Source organism: Myripristis murdjan, chromosome 6 (genome assembly GCF_902150065.1).
Source record: "Myripristis murdjan chromosome 6, fMyrMur1.1, whole genome shotgun sequence".
In the NCBI taxonomy this organism is placed as follows: Eukaryota; Metazoa; Chordata; class Actinopteri; order Holocentriformes; family Holocentridae; genus Myripristis; species Myripristis murdjan.
In genome coordinates, this window is record NC_043985.1 from 33,704,483 (window position 1) to 33,723,169 (window position 18,687).

Consider the following 18,687-nt stretch of genomic DNA (forward strand, 5'->3'; position numbering starts at 1 on the left):
ATGCAGCTCAGCTCTGAGTGTCAAGTTATTCTAGTCCTAAATCTGGAATAAACACTGTGTTTTAGTTGGGCGCCTATTTGTATAAGTGTGTAATGGGTCAGAACATTATGATGGAAGTATATGAAGACCATTCCCATGTTCACTTATGTGTGATAAGTTGTTATACCAGTTTTTGGGGTTGACAGCATTTGTGACATGGATTTGGTGTAAAATTTAACTAATTTTACAACTCGAGAATTAATGAAAAAAGTCAGAAATCCCTCCAAAATGCCACATCAGGACACCAAGACTGTAAGGAACAGCACACAAAAAATCAGGCTGTGATTTGGTGTCCAAAACTTTTGACATTTGCAGATTCTCTGTAAGAACTGTATTTTTCAGCTGATTGGATGGAGACTCAGTCCAGCTGGAGAAGCAGAGCTCCTCTGAACGGCCTCGCTCTCTAGTCTGTGTGTGTAAAGTCTGATGAGGCTGTGATTCTCCTAGAGGTCACTAGAGGTCATTTTCTCCAGCGACGTCCAGTTTGACAAAAGTCTCTGCCTGCAGTGAAATGGCTGCTATGGGGGCCAACATCATCACACAGGAATCAAATGTGGCTCATTGAATCCACAAGAGTCTCAGCTTTCCAGTCAAAGCCAACTGATGCAGCTCCAAGACTGTTTAGGCCCCAGTCTGCACACACACACCATTTTACAACAGGCCACAAGAACACATGTGGACTGCAGGCTTTGGGGCCCAAACTGCATGGGATTAGCAGAAGGTGGGCGTGTCTGCAAAGGGGAGAGCCGTGGCTGCCCAGAGAACCCATTTTCATTCACACAGCTGGAGGTCAGAGGTCAAGGGACCTGCTGGAAACAGACATCAATCGATTCCTAAGGCCTCGGGCAGCAAAGAGGCAAAGAATATGACTGTAAGTTGTTAATCAATACTAATAAACCAACAATAACTTGGCTGGCAGCAGAGGTTTCCAGCACTTTACTCCAGTACTCAGCTTGCTGATATACAGTGTTATGGGGCCTGTGAAGTTAGACAGAGTGACACATCACCTTTTCACTAAACCTCTCTGGTGGAAGTGTTTCTCAAACTTTACTGTTTGTGTACCTTACAGGCCACCATAACTCACAGGGACAGAGGGGAGCAGGTTGATTTCAGGAAGTTAAAAACTGCCCAGCTCAGCTCCGCTTCCCTGATATTCCTCTGATGGTAAACAAATCCAGAGGCTGACAGGTTTGAATGATGCTTTATCACCTATTATTACTATTATTAATATTATCTATTATTATTACCTAACTATTGTCTTTGAAGTCACAATGAAACTGCATTTTGTATTTCTTGTTGAAACTGGAGATAATATGAGGAGGAGTCATTTAAAAGTGTAAAGCATCAGTTAGTGAGTTTTATCTGAAGAACGGAGCGGTGGCTTGTTCAAAAGTCTGTGATGGTTTTGCTGGTTGTAATTTTTATGTTTTAGTATGAAGAAACAGCTAAATGCAAAGTGTTTTTCAGGAAGTAAATTGATATAAAAAAAATCAGTTTGCAGAATTAGCTACATGAATGTTAACTTGTAGTCTGGGATTTATCACATTTTGTAATAATTTCCCAAAACGTAATAACTTCTACCTTCACTTTGGAATAATTTGCCACATTTTGTACGAAAAACCTTGAATGCAAAGTGTAATAAATTTTCTCGCATTTTTTAATGATCAGATCTCCTCCACCTCTCTCGGGGGGCGTGGCTTGGATGGCTGTGGGTGTGGCCTGCAATGCAGTGGGTGTGGTCGGGGCTGCAGTGGGCGTGGCTTGGAGGGGGAATAACACATTTACTTTTTTTTCAGAAAAAGTGCAATTTACTGCTAGTACATTTTCTTTCAAGTAAAAAATCAAGTGGAACAGTTGATGTAAATAGAGACAACTACTGCAGCAAGTTATTACATTATGCACTGAATTATAGTTTCTGTCACAAAGAAAAAAAGCACAATGCCTATGTAATGTAATGCCTAGTCAGTTATTACAAAATGCAGGTAAATCTATTACATTTTGCATTCAGGGGTTTTAATACAAAATGCAGCAGATTTCTACAAAATGAAGGAATAATGTAATAATTATATCTTGGAGGGTTATTGCAAAATCTTTCATTTCAGTGTCAGCTACAAATGGACAGAAGCTGGTCACTTTATCAACGTGCAAAAACGCCTCTTGCAATTTGTGCTTTTCAGAGTAAAGGTGTTGTGTACCTCACACAAGAAGAGAGCTCATTTGCCTAATTGCATGAGCTTCCTGTCACTTCCTGTACTGTACACCCCGACACAAAGCCTGAGCCTGAGCGTCAGCCTGCTGCAGCGAGCTTCCTCCTCTCTGAGTCACCTTTAACCACATTTCCACATGTATAGAGGATCTGTTCTAAACGTGGATGAGGCTCGCAGGGTGTTTTGGCTTCCACCAGACGTGGGTCTAATCTAATTGTGCACATGGTGCCCAAACAGTTTGTTAGAGGCCCAAGGAAAAGAACGACTTAATTAAACCACACAGGAGCTGAATGGTCCGAGAAGAGTGCCAACGTTGTGTCCCACAGGACAGACAATGAGCGAGTGTGTGTGTGTGTGTGTGTGTGTGTGTGTGTGTGTATAAAACCACCCTTATGCACCAGCTACCACCATATTGTGGAGTGGACTGTACGCTCGCACTGCAGCTCCATATTATTCACATTTCTTGATTATTTATTGAATTAATTGGAGGATTAATGCCGCATTCACATCATGCCATATCATGATTTGAAAGCCGCTCATGTCAGCCTCCTAGTGGAGACAGCAAGCAGCAAATGTGGAATTATATGTATATTTTTTGTCTTCATTTGGCATCCTAAATTGTTGATTATTTTGCAAGCACCAAATACTACAGTGAATTTCCCCTGGTGACGACAGTCTGCGATCATACCAGAATGATCAGGAATTCACAATAAAAAGCCTAATCTACTTATAAAAGTGAGCACTATCTGCTGCTTTTAGTTCATAGCTCATTTTAAATTTCAGAATCAGAAATAGTTCATTGATCCCGGAGGAAAATTAGATGAATTGACAAACTTAAAGCAAACTTGACCTTTGGTGTAGAGTTGGGTTGTCTAGTTCCCTGAGCTGCTAATCCACAGCAAAACAGCTCCCAAAGGACACTTTTAGCACAGAAACCAACAGCAACAAGTAAATAATGACAATATAACAAACAACGAGTCCCGGTTCCCACTTTTTTCTGTGATTATAATTATTTGTGTAAGTGCTATCAGGTGGTTTCTTCCTGGTGCAAGGTTACCATGGACGTTTTCCTTCAGACACTACCTGCCGGATCTACTTTCCAATTGAAATAACAAAACTGGTGTTTTAAATTGTAAAAGAGTTCGTTCTGGATGAGGGCTAGCTGTACAGAGATGACAAAGGAAAAAAAACAACAACTTATATTTACATTTACATTATTTGCTTCTTGCAAGAGATTTAAAAAAATATATATATGTCAAATAATGTCCCAAAAAAATGTAAGCTCAAAAATAGAAAAAGGAAAATCAACAAACTCACATGAAATGCTTAGTCTCAAGCAAACAGTCTTAAAGAACTGCTGTCTTTCTGACTACAGTTTAGGGCAGAGCTCACAAGAGCATTGTGCCTCACACCATCTGAACTCTCCCCTCACTCAAAGCAGGCTGATCTTATATTAACTACACCTGGCCTCTCCTGATTGGCCCAAACCAACTATCTGAAGCACCGGGTAAAAGTACAAACTTCACCTACAACTCAAGTGAAGCAAGAAAACATTTCCAAAAAATACAGAAAATAATCTGTATCAACAAGGTAAGTATACTTCATATTGATAACCATACAACTATTTATTGTGAGAAAACAACAGTTTACAGGTGAATGCAAACCCCCCTGGCTAGTGGTATGCCCCAATAACATCACCCTCCCTATAAATGGAGCTCTGCACACCTGTGTCACTCTTTTGCCTGTCAGACCAAGTAACCGGATAAGGTAAGTATGTGAGTTTGTAGCTCGATAGCAATAATGTGTTTGAACCTCTGTTGGATGAATACATGTATGTTTGAAACAAACCTTTGTTATTCCCTGTTTTATTCTGTTTTAATCCCTGTTTTATTCTATTTTTTGCTATTTTTATTGTAATTCCGTATTGTTTTTTATGATTGTTGTACATTCGGCATCATTGCAAATGAGGGCTTGCTCTCAATGATTCCCCGAATCCAAATAAAGGTTGAATGAATGAATGAATGTTGTTTGTAGTATGGTTTTTATGTGTAGAATGATTTACTGGTCAAGAACAACAAGGGTGAATATGGATGAAAATATGTATGAATGTATTTGTTAACCAGAAATTAATGAGTACAATGTGTAACTGAATATAATGTAGGCAGTTGTAAAGGTTAAGTGGGGAAGGCAGGCCCTGTCTTCACCACAAATTTCTTCAAAAAATGGGAACCGGGACTTGTTGGTTTTTGAATTGTGATAATCTTCTTTGTTGTTGGTTTCTGTTGTGAAAGTGTGATTTTGGGAGCTTTTCTACTGTGCAACAACACTGATTGGCCGACAGCAGCATCTCTATTTTTCTATTTCTATTCTATTGTTTATTTGAGAACGGACAATGTGCTAGAATCACAATTAAAAAATATACATATTCTTGAGTTAGTTAGCCAAAGGACTAGTTTCCATAAGCCGTGCTTTCACCAGATGTTGTTGGTTCCTGTGACTCTAAAGCAGTAAACCTGCTTGGCAGCGGCTCCACAGTTCAGACGCTGCAAACTGACCTGATTGGAAAAGTTTCATTCGTTCTTTAGTGAAGGAGCCAATCTGAGCCAAATCCACTTGTAATGCATTTTCTGGAGTCATTCCGAAAGCGACTGAGGAAACAAAAAAACTTGTAAAATTTAACAACTCAAACAACATCAAATCATTAAAAATATCACTGGTCACATGTATAAAGAGAGGAAAATTAGAGCTCCTGTTAAAACCCCTCTCCTCCTTTCATTTCTCTTCACTTTGTCAAACAAAACCAGGACTGTGACAGAGTCCAGACGAGCTTCATAATACCTTCAGTCGCTGCAAATCCCCTGGCAGAGTGAAGCCTCAGCAGTTTCAGTGTTTTAGCTCTATATAGCCGAGGACTGAATGCCTTCCCTTCCCCTCCTGAATGCGCCCGTGCTGCAGAGACGAGCTAAAGCCCAGCAGGACGCAGTCAGCCCCAGCCAAGCGTTACTGTTTTCTACTTCCCAGCAGGCCTTGCTCTGTGTGTTGCCTTCCCTGTGAACACATGGACCTTCACAGATGAGCGGCGGAGCAGGGAGGATGGTCGCGGCGCTACAACATGTCCCACTTTCCTCTGACAGTCCCGAGCGAACCCATCCTCTCCGACAGCCCCCACCGCCCTCTGATTAAAAACCAAAAACTGGGAGATGCTAACGTTTGAGCTGATCTGCTGAATCTGGAAGCAGGGAAACAGTGGAGCCTGACCGAAAGTAAGAAAGCCCTTCAGGAGCCGGCAGTCTCTGCTGGGACGGGCGGAAACGTCTGACTGAGCGAGGAACAAAATCCACGACGGGACCTTTTCACTGCAGAGCAATGAGGCCGGTTCATTGTTGATGCTTACATGACTAAAGCAAGTTAACTGTCACACACATACACACACACACCACCCCACTAATACACTAATTACACCTACTCACGTTACTGTAATTACCGTATTTCACCAATTAATCACCCGGCCGCAAATAGCCGCCGGGTTCTTTTAAACGCCTGGGGTCTGCACGCATTTTGCGTATTAAACGCCCACCCGAATAACCGCCGGGGTGATTATTTGCATTATATGTAGGTAACCCAAAATAAGGCTACTCACTTATTTTTGCAGAAGTAAACAGTTAGCCGCACAATAACAGTGTGGCACTTCCGTTTTCTGTCAAAATAAGAGCGCTAGCTAACGTTAGAACAAAAGGGTGTACCGTAATATTAAATTGACCGACTGAAAATATGTTGGACAGTAGCTGTCATCACGATATTGGCCTGGTGCAAAAATAAATAAAGGCCTGCAGTGAATAGCCGCCTGGTTCTTTTAAACGCCCGGGGTCCAAGTCGATTTTGCATATTAAACGTCCGGGCGATTAATTGGTGAAATACGGTAAGTAGCTTTTTTGTGTACTTGTGCTTTTTGGAGTATTTTTTAAAGTCAGTATTTTGACTTTTCCTTCAGTCCATTTCTGCCTGAGTTTTGTCTTTAAATCAGATCCATTACAGAAAACACATGATCAGTGACAAACTGTGGAACCTTTCACAATAAAAGCTCAGCCAGCAAAGATGAGAAGAAGAAGCTGCATTTCCAAATTTCATAATAAAAGCTGCACCACGAAAAAGTGCAGTGAGGACCATTTAGACTCAACTGGCAAAAAAAAAAAGTATGGAATAAGAGTGGATGATGAATGAGAACCATGTAGATTCAACCATCATATGCTGTGTTTATTCCACATGTGTCAGTTGAGTCTACAGGGTCTTCACTTCAGTTGAGTGTAATGCCCCTTTAAAAGCATAGCAATGCCCCTTTAACCGCATGGAAAAGATCCCAGCTAACACAGTTACTGTTTGGAAAAAGGAGCTCAGTCACTTTTACTGCCAGGACATTTGACATGAGACACTTTGGACTTTTACTGCAGGAGATTTTTACTGCACTACTTCTACTTCTACTGCAGTCACGTACCAGCAGAGGAACAGTACTTCTACTTCTACTGCAGTCACATACCAGCAGAGGAACAGTACTTCTACTTCTACTGCAGTCACATACCAGCAGAGGAACAGTACTTCTACTTCTACTGCAGTCAGATACCAGCACAGCCCTCTCCTCCTCTCCTCCTCTCCTTCCTCTCCTCCTCTCCTTCCCCTCCTTCCTCTCCTTCCTCTCCTCCTCTCCTCCTCTCCTCCTCTCAGCGGGGGGGCCCCTCCCCTCCTGAGCTCCAGATGATCATCATGTTGTAAAGCCGTGGCCTGCGGGCCCGGACAGGAGCCGCCCCGCAGGACTCGCAGGTCAGCCTGGATGCTAATTGCTTTTCCACCTGCATCAGTCCGCCGCGGCTCGGCTCCCCCGCCCGAGTATCCAGGCTGACACCATCAGCGCAATCAGCCGCTCATTAGCAGGCGGCCATTTTGTGACAGTGCCTTGGGGATGCCTGACTATTTTGAGGGATGACCTAATTGAGAAGGATGGGGAGGGGGGGCGGGCGGGGGGGACACGTTAAATGAGAGAACAAAGGGGATATGGATTACACTGTGTCCTTGACTGACCCTGGCACACTTCTGGCTGATTTTCCCCGTCAGTGACTGTGGCACTGCCATCCTCTATAACATTATTATTATTATTTGACCGTAAAATTATTTTTGATCACTTAAAAAAAAAAAAAAAAAGATAAAGAAACATGGGTGCCACCAGTCAGAGGAGGAGACAGAAAGCAAAGCAAACAGACTGTAAAAAAAAAAAGACTAAAATGAAAAAGACAATAGAAAACTCAAAAATTAAATCTTTAAATTGGCTCAGCTCAGGCCAGTCAGGTTGTGTTAAAGGAATACTAGAAATGTTTTGGGCAAATTCTCCTTTTCCTGATTTCTCCAGACCAGTCCAGATGTTGGACACCATTTCCACCTCTGGACGTCCAGCAGTTCAATTCCGATGGGTAGCATTTCCTGTTAGCTTAGCATAAAGACTAGAAGTCTATGGAAGTTGTTAGCCTGTCTCTGTGAAAGAGAAAAAATAAACCTTCCAGCAGCTCTGAAGCGTCTGAGTTATGCAGCGGATCATGTGGATTTGCTCAGAGCTGCTGTGAGATTTATTTTTCCCATTTTGACGAAGCCAGGCTAACGACTCCCATAGACTTCAAGTCTTTATGCTAAGCTAACATGAAATGCTACCTGAACCACTGGATGTGCAGCGGTGAAGATGGTGTCCAACATCTGGTCTCAGTCTGAGGAAGTCAGAAAAACGTTGGCGTATTCCTTTAATGTTAGTGATTTTTTTTTTTTCATGTCATTATTGTGTTGGGCCAAACTGTCCCTGAGGCCCCAAGAGAATCAATTAAATAAATCCAAAGCAGATCGCAGCATGTGGCTGAGGTCCTGCTGTCCACGTGCAGGTATCAGGCTCGGCTATGTGACATTCAGTGAGTCTGACTCTGTGTGAGCGTGAGAAAACACAATCACACCTGCTTCCAGTCAGATTTAATTGCCTTGACTGGCTGGTAATTCCCCGGCTCATCCACTATCTGCTCCTGAATGGCAGGGCTCATGGGGGAAGCGCAGCCCTTTCCCCAAATCCCTCAAATATTTGTGCTGAAGTTCAGACGTGTCAAAACAGCCCCGAGGCTCGTGCACGTCTGACGGAGAAAAATGTGAAGAACCAGTCTGACCAGGAGAGGCGTTTCTGTGGGGTGAACGTCTGCAGGATGAGCCTTGCTCACTGCCCGCTCCACTTGTGGTCACTTCCTGGTGATTCCACGGTTTCGTCGGCAGGCTGCTCGTGGTTCTGCACGGTCCAGCGGGTCGAACGAGGCCCTAACGCCGCCGGGGTTATCGGGTCACATCCCGCTGGAGCCACCGGGGCTAAAAATAGCTGGATGAGGCACTTTGGCTAAAAGCATTCAAGGTGTGAAGCTGAGCTCGACAGCGTTCAGCTCTCAGCTCAGTCCATCAGGCTGCTCGGGACAGGGGCACGTACCCGGGTCCCGCACGTACCCGGGTCCCGCACGTACCCGGGTCCCGCACGTCCCCGGGTCCCGCACGTCCCCGGGTCCCAGGCCCTCCAGACGGCACTGGGACACCTTGTGATTTATGTTTTTTTTTTAATTCAAAACCACAAGAATCCTGTCCCGCTCATAAATGAGGGAATAATATCAGCAATTATAAAAGAAATTATATATAATTATATATAATTTCTTTTATAATTGCTAATTATATATATATATATATATATATATATATATATAATTATATATAATTTCTTTAGTAATTGCTGATATTATTCCCTCATTTATGAGCGGGACAGGATTCTTGTGGTTTTGAATTAAAAAAAAAAAAAAAAAAAAAAAAAATATATATATATATATATATATATATATATATAATTATATATTTTTAATGTGATTTTTTTGTGTGTGTGTGTTTTTATTTATTTATTTATTTATTTATTTTTGTCATTTCTACTTTATTTGACAGTGGCAGTAGAGACACACAGGAGAGGCAGAGGAGAGAGACGGGACGACCGGCAGCAAAGGGCCTGAAGTGGGATTCGAACCCGGGACGCTGCGATGAGGACTCAGCCTTAATGAGCGGTACACGCTCTTATCCAGTCAGGTACCAGGGCACCCCTGTGCTTTGAATCATAATTTTCCCCATGTTTATTTATTTTTTTTTTAAAGAAATCGAGTGAATTTGCTCAGGTTTCAGGGATTCGGTGCCTTCGTGGTCAAGTTCAGGCCTGATTTCTTTTTCTCGCTCCCAGGTGGCGGTCGGCCCGCACCGCCGCTCATCGAGGACTTTAAGCTCAGCCTCCCGCTGCACTCAAAGGACGCCGATCCGGATAAGAGGATCAGACAGAATGTAAATGTTCTGTAAATACTTAAAAAGCCTTGTCGAGGCTCTTAAACTCCTTTGTGCGCGCCAACATCTGCCTGAGCGGCCCTCGGGTTCACCTGCTTAGATCCCCTCCACCGCCGCTGAAAGGGAAGAAAAGGAGGGAATCATCCTGGGGTTCTTCAGTGAAGAGGACTCTGACCGTCACACACACACACACACACACAGGCTCTTCGCTGGCCTCTTTTGCGTCACTTTTCGGGGATTTCGCATTCAGGGCGCCGAGAGACGAGGGCCATCGACAAACACAGGACGGCGCGGAGACCACACACCCGCAGGCAGCTGAGGTACAGAAAATGGAGAAAGTGGAGGACAAATCAAATGGCTCTCCACCAGCTACTCTATGGGACTCCACTTGTTCTGCCCCCCCCCAGCGGGCCTCGGTGTGAGCAGCCCCCCTTTCAGAGGCACCGCGGGCCACCCGGATCTGCCCCGTCATCCATTAAAGCGTCCAGCGGTGGGCAAGGAGCGCCGGCCCGATGGCAGAGCGCCAGGCGGACACCAGCAGAGACAAGATGGTCGACGAAAACCAAAGACACACACACACACACACACTCACACACCAACCCCTCAAGACCCCACATCCCTCACCCATGAGAGAGCCGCGACGAGGGAGACAAATGAGGAGGAGGATTAAAAAACCCGTAAGAGACGGGGAGGAGGCGGGAGGCGGCGGACGGATGGAGACACGGAGCAGAGAAAGGGAGAAATGTAGGACAATGGGTGAAGGAAGATGTGCGGTGGAGAAACATGTGAAAGGAGGAGAGAAAATGAGAGATTAAGAGGTGGTGGAGAGAAAGGAGGAGCAGGAGGAGGGAGGGCTGGAGAAAGTTGAGCAAACAGATGGAAGTGTAAAAAAAAAAAGGACGGCCGGGAGGGAATGTGAAGGGAAGCGAGGCATGGGAACGAGACGCCGAGCGGCTGAAAAACACCCAGAAAAAGGAGCTGGTGAAGACTAATGAAGGCAGGAGTGCTGCTTAACCTGCGCTCCATCGCTCTGTGAGGGCCCGAGCCTCGACATGCCGGGGCGGGGGACGGGACGGAGGGATGAGGGATATGGGACGGGGCGGGGGTCCTCATGCACCCCTTAACACAGTGCGCTCTCACACTTGGGCTCCAGCTCTTCACAGTGTGAGAGCCTCAGCAGAAAACCCACCGCCACCTCCACCGCCACCGCCGCGACAAATCGCAGTGCCATCATCGCGTCACGCTTAAATGCTACCCCCCACAACCACCGCGCACCCCTTTTTCTCACTCCGAAACTACCCCCTCCCCCCTCCTCTCCTGCCTGTAGTTGCCCCCTTTCCTACTGTTACAAAACAAATCTCCCCTCTGACAGCATAATTCAGCGCGCAGGGCAGGGCGCTGCGTTGCGGAGGGCCCGAGGAGGACCGGGGGCCTCAGCTAACCTCTGCGGAGCCCCGGCTGGTTGTTTCCCCATGTAACCCCGGCTCCATTCAGCCCCGGGCCGGGCACAGAAAGAGGGGCGACTCACAGGATTCAGCCAGTGGCCCCTATGTATGCTTGAGTGAATGCCGTTGAGCCTAATACCCACTAATCTGGTCATCAAATACCCCCGCTGCCGCCGATTGGAAATCTGCTTTGCTTTTTTTACAGGCGACCGGGCTGAGGGGGAGCGGGTGGGGGTGGGGGGGGGCAGGAAGGTCCGAGCCAAGCAGCTCAAGCGGTCAGAGCCAAGAAAAAAAACAAAAAAAGAGACGGAAGGATCGAACGAAGAAAGAGGAGAAGAAGAGGGACGATGGTGAGAAAGAGAAGAGGAAAATGGAGAAATTCATTTAACCCTGTGGAGCCCGTGGGCGAGCTCTTATTTTGAAAGGCATTTTTTCCACTGAGAACAAAATTCACTGTGATTTTGCACAGATTTTTTTTTTTTTTTTTTTAAATCTTGTGTTTTGTTTTCTTGTTAAAAATGCATAATTTTTTGCTTATTGTCTTGTAATTTTTTCCAATTTGTGATATTTTTCAATTTGTCATGTTTTGTAATTTTTTTTGGTGCTTTTAGAAACATAAAACAACAAATTTAATTTTTCTCTCTTTTTTTGCATTTTCTCTAATTTCAAGATCATTTTTTAAATACTTTTGGTACTTTTATGGTATTTTCAGAGTAAGTTCATTTTAAATACACAACTGTAATAAATAAAAATCTAATGAAAAAGCAACCTTAAATTAAATAAATTAAGTTTTTTTGTTTTGCTTCTTTCAGAATATGTTCTATATTTTCTCATTTTTAATCTTTTTTGCAAATTTTCTGTTGATTTTCTTGAATTTTATTATTATTGCTTTACATTTTTCAAGTTTCAAAGGGTTGGGGTGGGGTGTGTGTGTGTGTGTGTGGGGGGGGGGGGTGTTGAGGTCATCTGAGGTAAACAAAAGTTGGTGCCTTTTCTCAAAGTTAGGGACAGAATCCAAATGAAGTTACATCAAGCATCGCTCACTTTTTTCTTTGCTCCCTTCTTTTTTCTCAATGTCTTTTTCCTTGATTTGACCCACATAGATTACAGCGACTGTTTCCCATTATGCAAATTGACTGTGAGTATTAATCGCTGTTGACTGTGTACATTAGGTATTAATCATAGCTCCGGCGCAGGGTTTGCCAGGAAACGGCGGCGTTTCCCAGAGAAGTGTTCACTCGTCCTGCAGCAGCATCAATAGAGGCTCGGCGGGGGGGCGGAGGAGCGGGGGGGCTCTGCCAGATCCGTCCAGGTTGGCATCGTCAGAGTCGTGGGGGAGCAGGCATCATGTTTACACCCCCACACACACCTCCCACCCACCAACCCCTGCGTTTGACTGACAGCCTGACACACTATGACGGCCATCTGTCACCGCGCTCCCTGTTAGGAAACAACAGGCCCAAAGACTTCATCGTCCCAGACGGAGAGGAGGGCACGGCTGGCACTGCCCATTGAAAAATATCTTTTGGGAGGACAGATGGTGCCGGGTCTCTAAGCATTCTCCTCACTTCATGTGTCTTTTCTTTGACCATTCCTATGCTGCCTTCTCGGCAAACTGGCACCTCCTTTGTGCCCTACGTTTCATCAAAGCTTTATTTTTCAAAAAAAAAAAAAAAAAAAAAAGGCTGAATGAAAAGGCACAGAAGCAGGGCAGGGAGGAGGAGGAGGAGAAGGAGGAGGAGGAGGAGGAGCGGCGTGGTGGAGCCCGGAGGCTTTCTGTTTCTGCAGGTACCAAACCGTCCAGCCACATATCCAAGTTCACTGGCCCGGGCACAAAAGGTTTCACATCTCTTCAGCAAACTGGCTCTGCTGGCCAGCTTCTCCCCCCAAATCTTTGTCCCACATCTCACCCCGAAAAGATTCAACCAAGCATATCAGTGTCCTCCCTGGCACGCCGCTACTGTATACGCCTGGGTCATTTTAACAGCAACCACAGGAGAACTGGAAAACACTTGCACTGCTGTGAGAGATGGCAACACATCCAAATCCAAATCCACCGCTGCTGCACTTTGAGCCGCCGCGGGCCGAGGGGAGGAGGAACCGACCAAATCATCTCCCAGGAGGAGAATCCACCCAGCAGCACCGAGGGGAAAACATGTCAGACGGACAGAAACAAGCAGATTTTACCCCCCGACTTCTAGTGTAACCCCACGGAGTTCAACTACAATCCACAATCCATAATCCCACAGACACAGCTAATTAATAATTCACTTAATCAGGAGAAAATGTGTTAACCAGGGTCTCGTTAGCTTGTCACTTCACCCTGTCCTTAATTAAAGTTAGCCCCACCTTCAGCTCATAAATGATGCAAACCTCTCAGTATCATCATTACAGTATTGTTACACACACACTAGAGTGCTACTTTCAGATTGGGTGACTACAGAGGGTTAATGTCCCTCTGCACACACACACACACACACACACACACACACACACACACACACACACATAAAGGTGCTAACCGGAACCACAAATGGTTCTTCAGAGTGATGAAACAGCATAACCACTTTTGGTTCCACACAGAACCTTTTAGCAAGAGGTGCTGAGGAAATAATCTGCACATTAATCCACAAGGAAAAGAGCTGATAACTGCTGCCACCAAATAACTCCAAAAAACACGAAGAACCTTTAGCACTTTAAAGAACCACAGAAAGTGTGTGGAGAACCAGCCCCTAAATAAAGAGGTTCTTCAGCTGCTGATGGTTCTCTGTAGAACCACAGAGCATTTTGAAGAATCATCTCAGAACCTGTGTTTGTCTGAGAGCAGCTCACCAGCCTCATGCGTGGTTTATTGATCTGACCTGAATTGATTGATCTCATTATTTGTGGCAACTCGGAGAAGAGAGTTGATGTTGCAGGTCTGTTTGCTCCTCTCAGCTCCAAGCTGAAGATGTCGGTCAGTTCACTCATTCACTCATTCACCTGATCATTTCACCTGATCAGCTCCTCCTGCTCCCTGCACGGAGGCACCGCGGCTCCCCGGAGACTCAGATTAACTGCGTGCATGTGACAGCCAGTCAGTGTTTCTCTGTGCAAATGTTGTGTGGTCATGTTGGTGGGCAGCGGCTGGCCGGAGCAGCCACCAGCAGCCTGCTGCAGCTCCCATGGCAGCAGACAGCTGACACACAAAGACTCAAACTGGCAGCATCAACGACAAATGTTCCCTGCCCGAGAGAAATCACTGCCTGTTCAGACGGCTCCCACTGAGAGTCTGACGTGCATAACACTCACATTATACTGATATGGGCATAATTTATGCTATCTCCTCAGGTATCTCTGTGATATTCCTAGAATATTCCTATAAGGACTTAAAAGTGTGTGTGCGCGTCTCGTGAATTTCACTGAACCTTTTCCTCTTATTCACCAGGCTTCCCCTCTAATAATCCTTTATGTGGGATTTAGACGAATATTAGTGTGCAGTATTGCTGTGATATCAGCAGGCCTATATTATCATGAAAAGATGCATGATGTCACTGTGGCTGTTTTTCTTACGGGGGTTGCCAGATATGGAGCCTTCAACATTCTTAATAACCCAGTCAGACTACCGTGTCCAAACTTCTCTTTTCATGCTTGACAGCTCCGGTTTGCCCCTGATGGGACTCCCAGCGCCTCGCAACGTTTTAATCTGCGGACATTTCTGATCCCACAGCCACAACCAGGACGAAATATACATGTTTAAATCACACGCGATAGAGTTCAACTGTTTTAAAAAGAAAGGGATTTGCGTTTCGGACTCGTTTGGCTCAAGGTTTCCAAAGACGCACGCCGAGATACGCACTGCACCTTCACTTCAAGCTGAAATAAAACATAACAAAACATTTCGCAACTTGTACTTTCTCCCAAAAGCAGCACTTAGAGAGCGCACCGGGACCTGTTTGCTCTCAAAGGAGGTAAAGAGCCTCCGATCCACCTGAACCATCGTGCGCAACAACCTTTCAGCCGCAGCAGCAACTTAAAAACCACACAGCCAGCCTCCGTCACATCACCCCGAAGGATGTGGACGGTTGTGTCTGCAGCGCTCCGCCGTCCGGACCGGCCCGGGCAGCGGCTCTTACCTAGCAGGCAGAGGAGGATGAAGAGGGCAGCCAGCCGCCAGCCTGCGCTCGTCTCCATGTCGGGAAGAAAAGCTCTCAGATGCGGTTGAAATGAGGACTGGGTTGAGTTTGGGCCGGCAGCTCCCGCTCCGCAGCCTTCACAGCTTCATGCCGCCCCGCTCCGGGCTCCTGCAGGCGCTGCGTGTCTCTGCTGTGGATCTCCAGCCCGCCGCGCCGCGACCGTCCGCTCACACCGACACCGACTGACTGAGGCGCCGCGGGGCCGCGGGCTGCGCCGCCCACCGCCCGGAGCCCCGCCACCACACCGCAGACCCCCCCGGCCACGGGCACGCACTCATGTTAATGATAATGAAGACAACAACAACAGCGATGATATTAACAAGATTAATAATAATAATAATAAAAGGATATTTCACATATTTTCAGCATTTCCTTCTATCTATCTATCTATCTATCTATCTATCTATCTATCTATCTATCTATCTATCTATCGAAACGCTCACTTCGCATTGTATATATTTTCAGAATTTGTTCTGGAATAACTATATATATAACTATATATAACTACATATATATATAACTATGTAACTATATATATATATATATATATATATATATATATATATATATATATATATATATATACACATGTAGAGATATAGATATATATAGATATATATAGTTACATATGTATAGTTATATATAGACTATAACTAAATAATCGTAATGGTAATAATAACAATGCTAATAATGTTGTCTGTAAGATTAAGTAGAACTAGAAAATAGATATTATTAAGTAGAATTAGAAAATATTTACATAAGTTAACTTGGTAATCACATGTAAAATTTATTCTGAAAAAATAATAATAATCATATTACTCATAAACTGTATGTGGCTACATGTTGCAATCAGATGCTTACATCATTTTCATAAAATTACTGTGCATACTATTTATTTATTTATTTATTTATTCATTCACTCATATTTGTTTGTTTGTTAGCTGAAGTTATTCAGGAAAAGTAGTGAAAACAGCGTGACACTTCCAGGATAATCAGCTGGTTTGAGTTCTGTTACATTTCCCTGGTGTGAGTGTGTGTGTGTGTGTGTGTGTGTGTGCGCGTGTATGTGTGTGTGTGTGTGTGTGTGTGTGTGTGTGTGTGTGTGTGTGTGTGTGAGTGTGTGAAGCAGAGCTCAGAGGACAGGTGCTCGCGGCCATGTTGGAGGAGCAGTGTGTGGCTACCAGGCAGGGAGCCTTCAAACAACAGCAGCCAGGGTGGGGTGGGGTGTGTGGGTGTGTGAGGGGGGGTGGGGGGTGGCAGGCCACTGACCTCTGACCCCGACATGAAATGGAGACCAACACATCAGCACTGACCCAGAAATCACAATTCACTCAAGAGAGACTGTCTGTGTGTGTGTGTGTGTGTGTGTGTGTGTGTGTGTAGGAATGAAGCGAAGTCAACGCTGCTCATTAGGAGAGTTAGGAGAAGAAGAGGAAGAAGAAGGGGGATGATGATGATGATGACGAGGAGGAGGGCCACAGTGACAGATGATGAAGGGTGAAGGAGCAGCTCAGTGAGGAGGGAGTCAGTAAACTGTCCTTTATATTTCAGTGGATGTTTGGCTGACAGGGATGACGGCAGATCAGAGCCATGGAGCGGAAAAAATACAAAGAAAGTGATAAATTTATGAGGAAAAAGAGCTTTTTTTCTGTGCACAGCTGAAGGCAGAGGAAGATCCACCGTCACCCCCTGCAGTGGGTCAGCCTGTCCTGTGATCGCCGGCCGGCCTCCTTCCTTCCTTCCCAACACCACAGCAGAACACCTTCATGAAAACACATAATTCATCCAGATTATCCGGTTAGTGCTGCGTCAGTCTGCTGCAGTGTTCTGCTGTTACTGATCATTTAAACGGATCGATCGACATCCTCAGCAGGAGTTTAACATCAGAAAATGTCTCAGGATCTAAAACATCAGTGGTAAACGTCGGGTTTTGGTGTCGACCCCCCACCAATCAAAGAGCGAGGCCTTGTTCCCAGAGCCGCCATTTTGCACCGACGTTCAGCAGCCATACAGGAGCGGCACATGGACCAGAATGCACTGCTGCAGCCTCCGTAGACCACAATGCAATGCAGCAGCAGGACAGGATGAGGCTTGGGTTTAGAGTTTCAGCCACGGCCTCAGATTTTCAGCTTCAAAACAAACTACCGTGCCGCCCCCTCCTTTATCCGAGCGAATACATTTGCATAATTTACTCTGGATTATCCTTAATTTATGCAGAAACTGCTTTGCACTTGTTAGGTTGCATGCCTCCAAAGGGGCTAATAAAATTAGTTGTACTCCCACAGAGCGACCCATTCAGGGATTTTCCAACTGCTGTAGGTGCTGTGGGAGGTTAGGACAGTTTAACATGACTTTTCTTCAAACTACAGTGAGGGTGAAGGTGATTTCTCCCCTCCGACACGCGGCCGTGACCTTAAACGATCTGTAAAAGGAAGCTAATGTGCTAGACGTCTGCAATAGATTTTTTTTCCTTTTCTCTTTAAACCATTCATTATTTTGACTCGTTCAATGAGGCCATTCTCCTCAGCGCTCGACCCGCTCTTTGAACAAACAGCAGTATGGGACACCTGGAGCAGAGGACACATCTCCAGAATATGTTTTTCATGCTATGAAAAGTCAGAAAACTGTTTTTTAGTGCACGGCGAGGAGAGTCAGCTCATGGTTGAATTAAACTCTGGTGTGTTAACTTTCCTTGACACGGTTGGTTTGGGTTGCTGAGAACATCCTCATCAAACCACCAAATAAAATGTTTACCAATGTCCTGAACTCCTGGGGAAGAGGTGGTCTGGGATCTGTTCCAAGCTAATAATAACAATAATGATGATTCTCAACTTTATTTATACAAAAATAAAGGTTTAGAAGGTGCTTTACATGATAACACAACAAAATAACAGAGAGCATGAGAGGGTTAATCATAAAATCGTCAATCAAACAATAAATAAAAGAAACCAACAAAACACTGGAGAGGTTGAAGTGAGGAAGGTGACCTCACCAACGCTGCCAGCTGAGCCTTGAGGAAGGTGAGTTTACTTCCTGGAAATGAACTTCTGACATCATGACTCTGCTGTGCATCTCCAGCCCAAAATGTCGGAACCAGACCTTGAAGGCAGCATCAGGTCGGTATTGATGGGAGTCGAACCCGTCTCTCACGTTCTGTTTGGGTCATCGTCCTGTGATGCAGATGGAGGACAGCTGGTCTGAACATTCAGGGTTCAGGTTGGTTCTGCTCCTCTTTAGGCTTAAAGGAATATTCCAACGTTTTGGGCAGCACAGCCTTTTTCTGTCTGAGACTGTGCAGTTCCTATGGGTAGCATCTCCTGTTAGCTTAGCATAAAGACTTGAAGTCTATGGGAATTGTTAGCCTGGCTCTGTCAACGTGATAAAATAAACCTTCCAGCAGCTCTGATGGCGTCTTATTTACACCGTGGATCATGTGGACTGAAA

The 18,687-nt window shown here is 45.1% G+C and overlaps 1 protein-coding gene across 2 annotated transcripts in view; it reads right to left on the minus strand.

Moving 5' to 3' along the window:
* ptprz1a (protein tyrosine phosphatase receptor type Z1a) overlaps positions 1-15,407 on the minus strand; it is a 99,381-nt gene extending 83,974 nt beyond the window's left edge. For both annotated transcript variants that reach the window (XM_030054424.1, XM_030054423.1), the window contains exon 1: positions 15,184-15,407. In XM_030054424.1, coding sequence (XP_029910284.1) covers positions 15,184-15,241 — 58 coding nt within the window. In that variant the 5' untranslated portion in view covers positions 15,242-15,407. The remainder of the gene's footprint in view (positions 1-15,183) is intronic.
* Between the last annotated feature and the right edge of the window lie 3,280 nt (positions 15,408-18,687).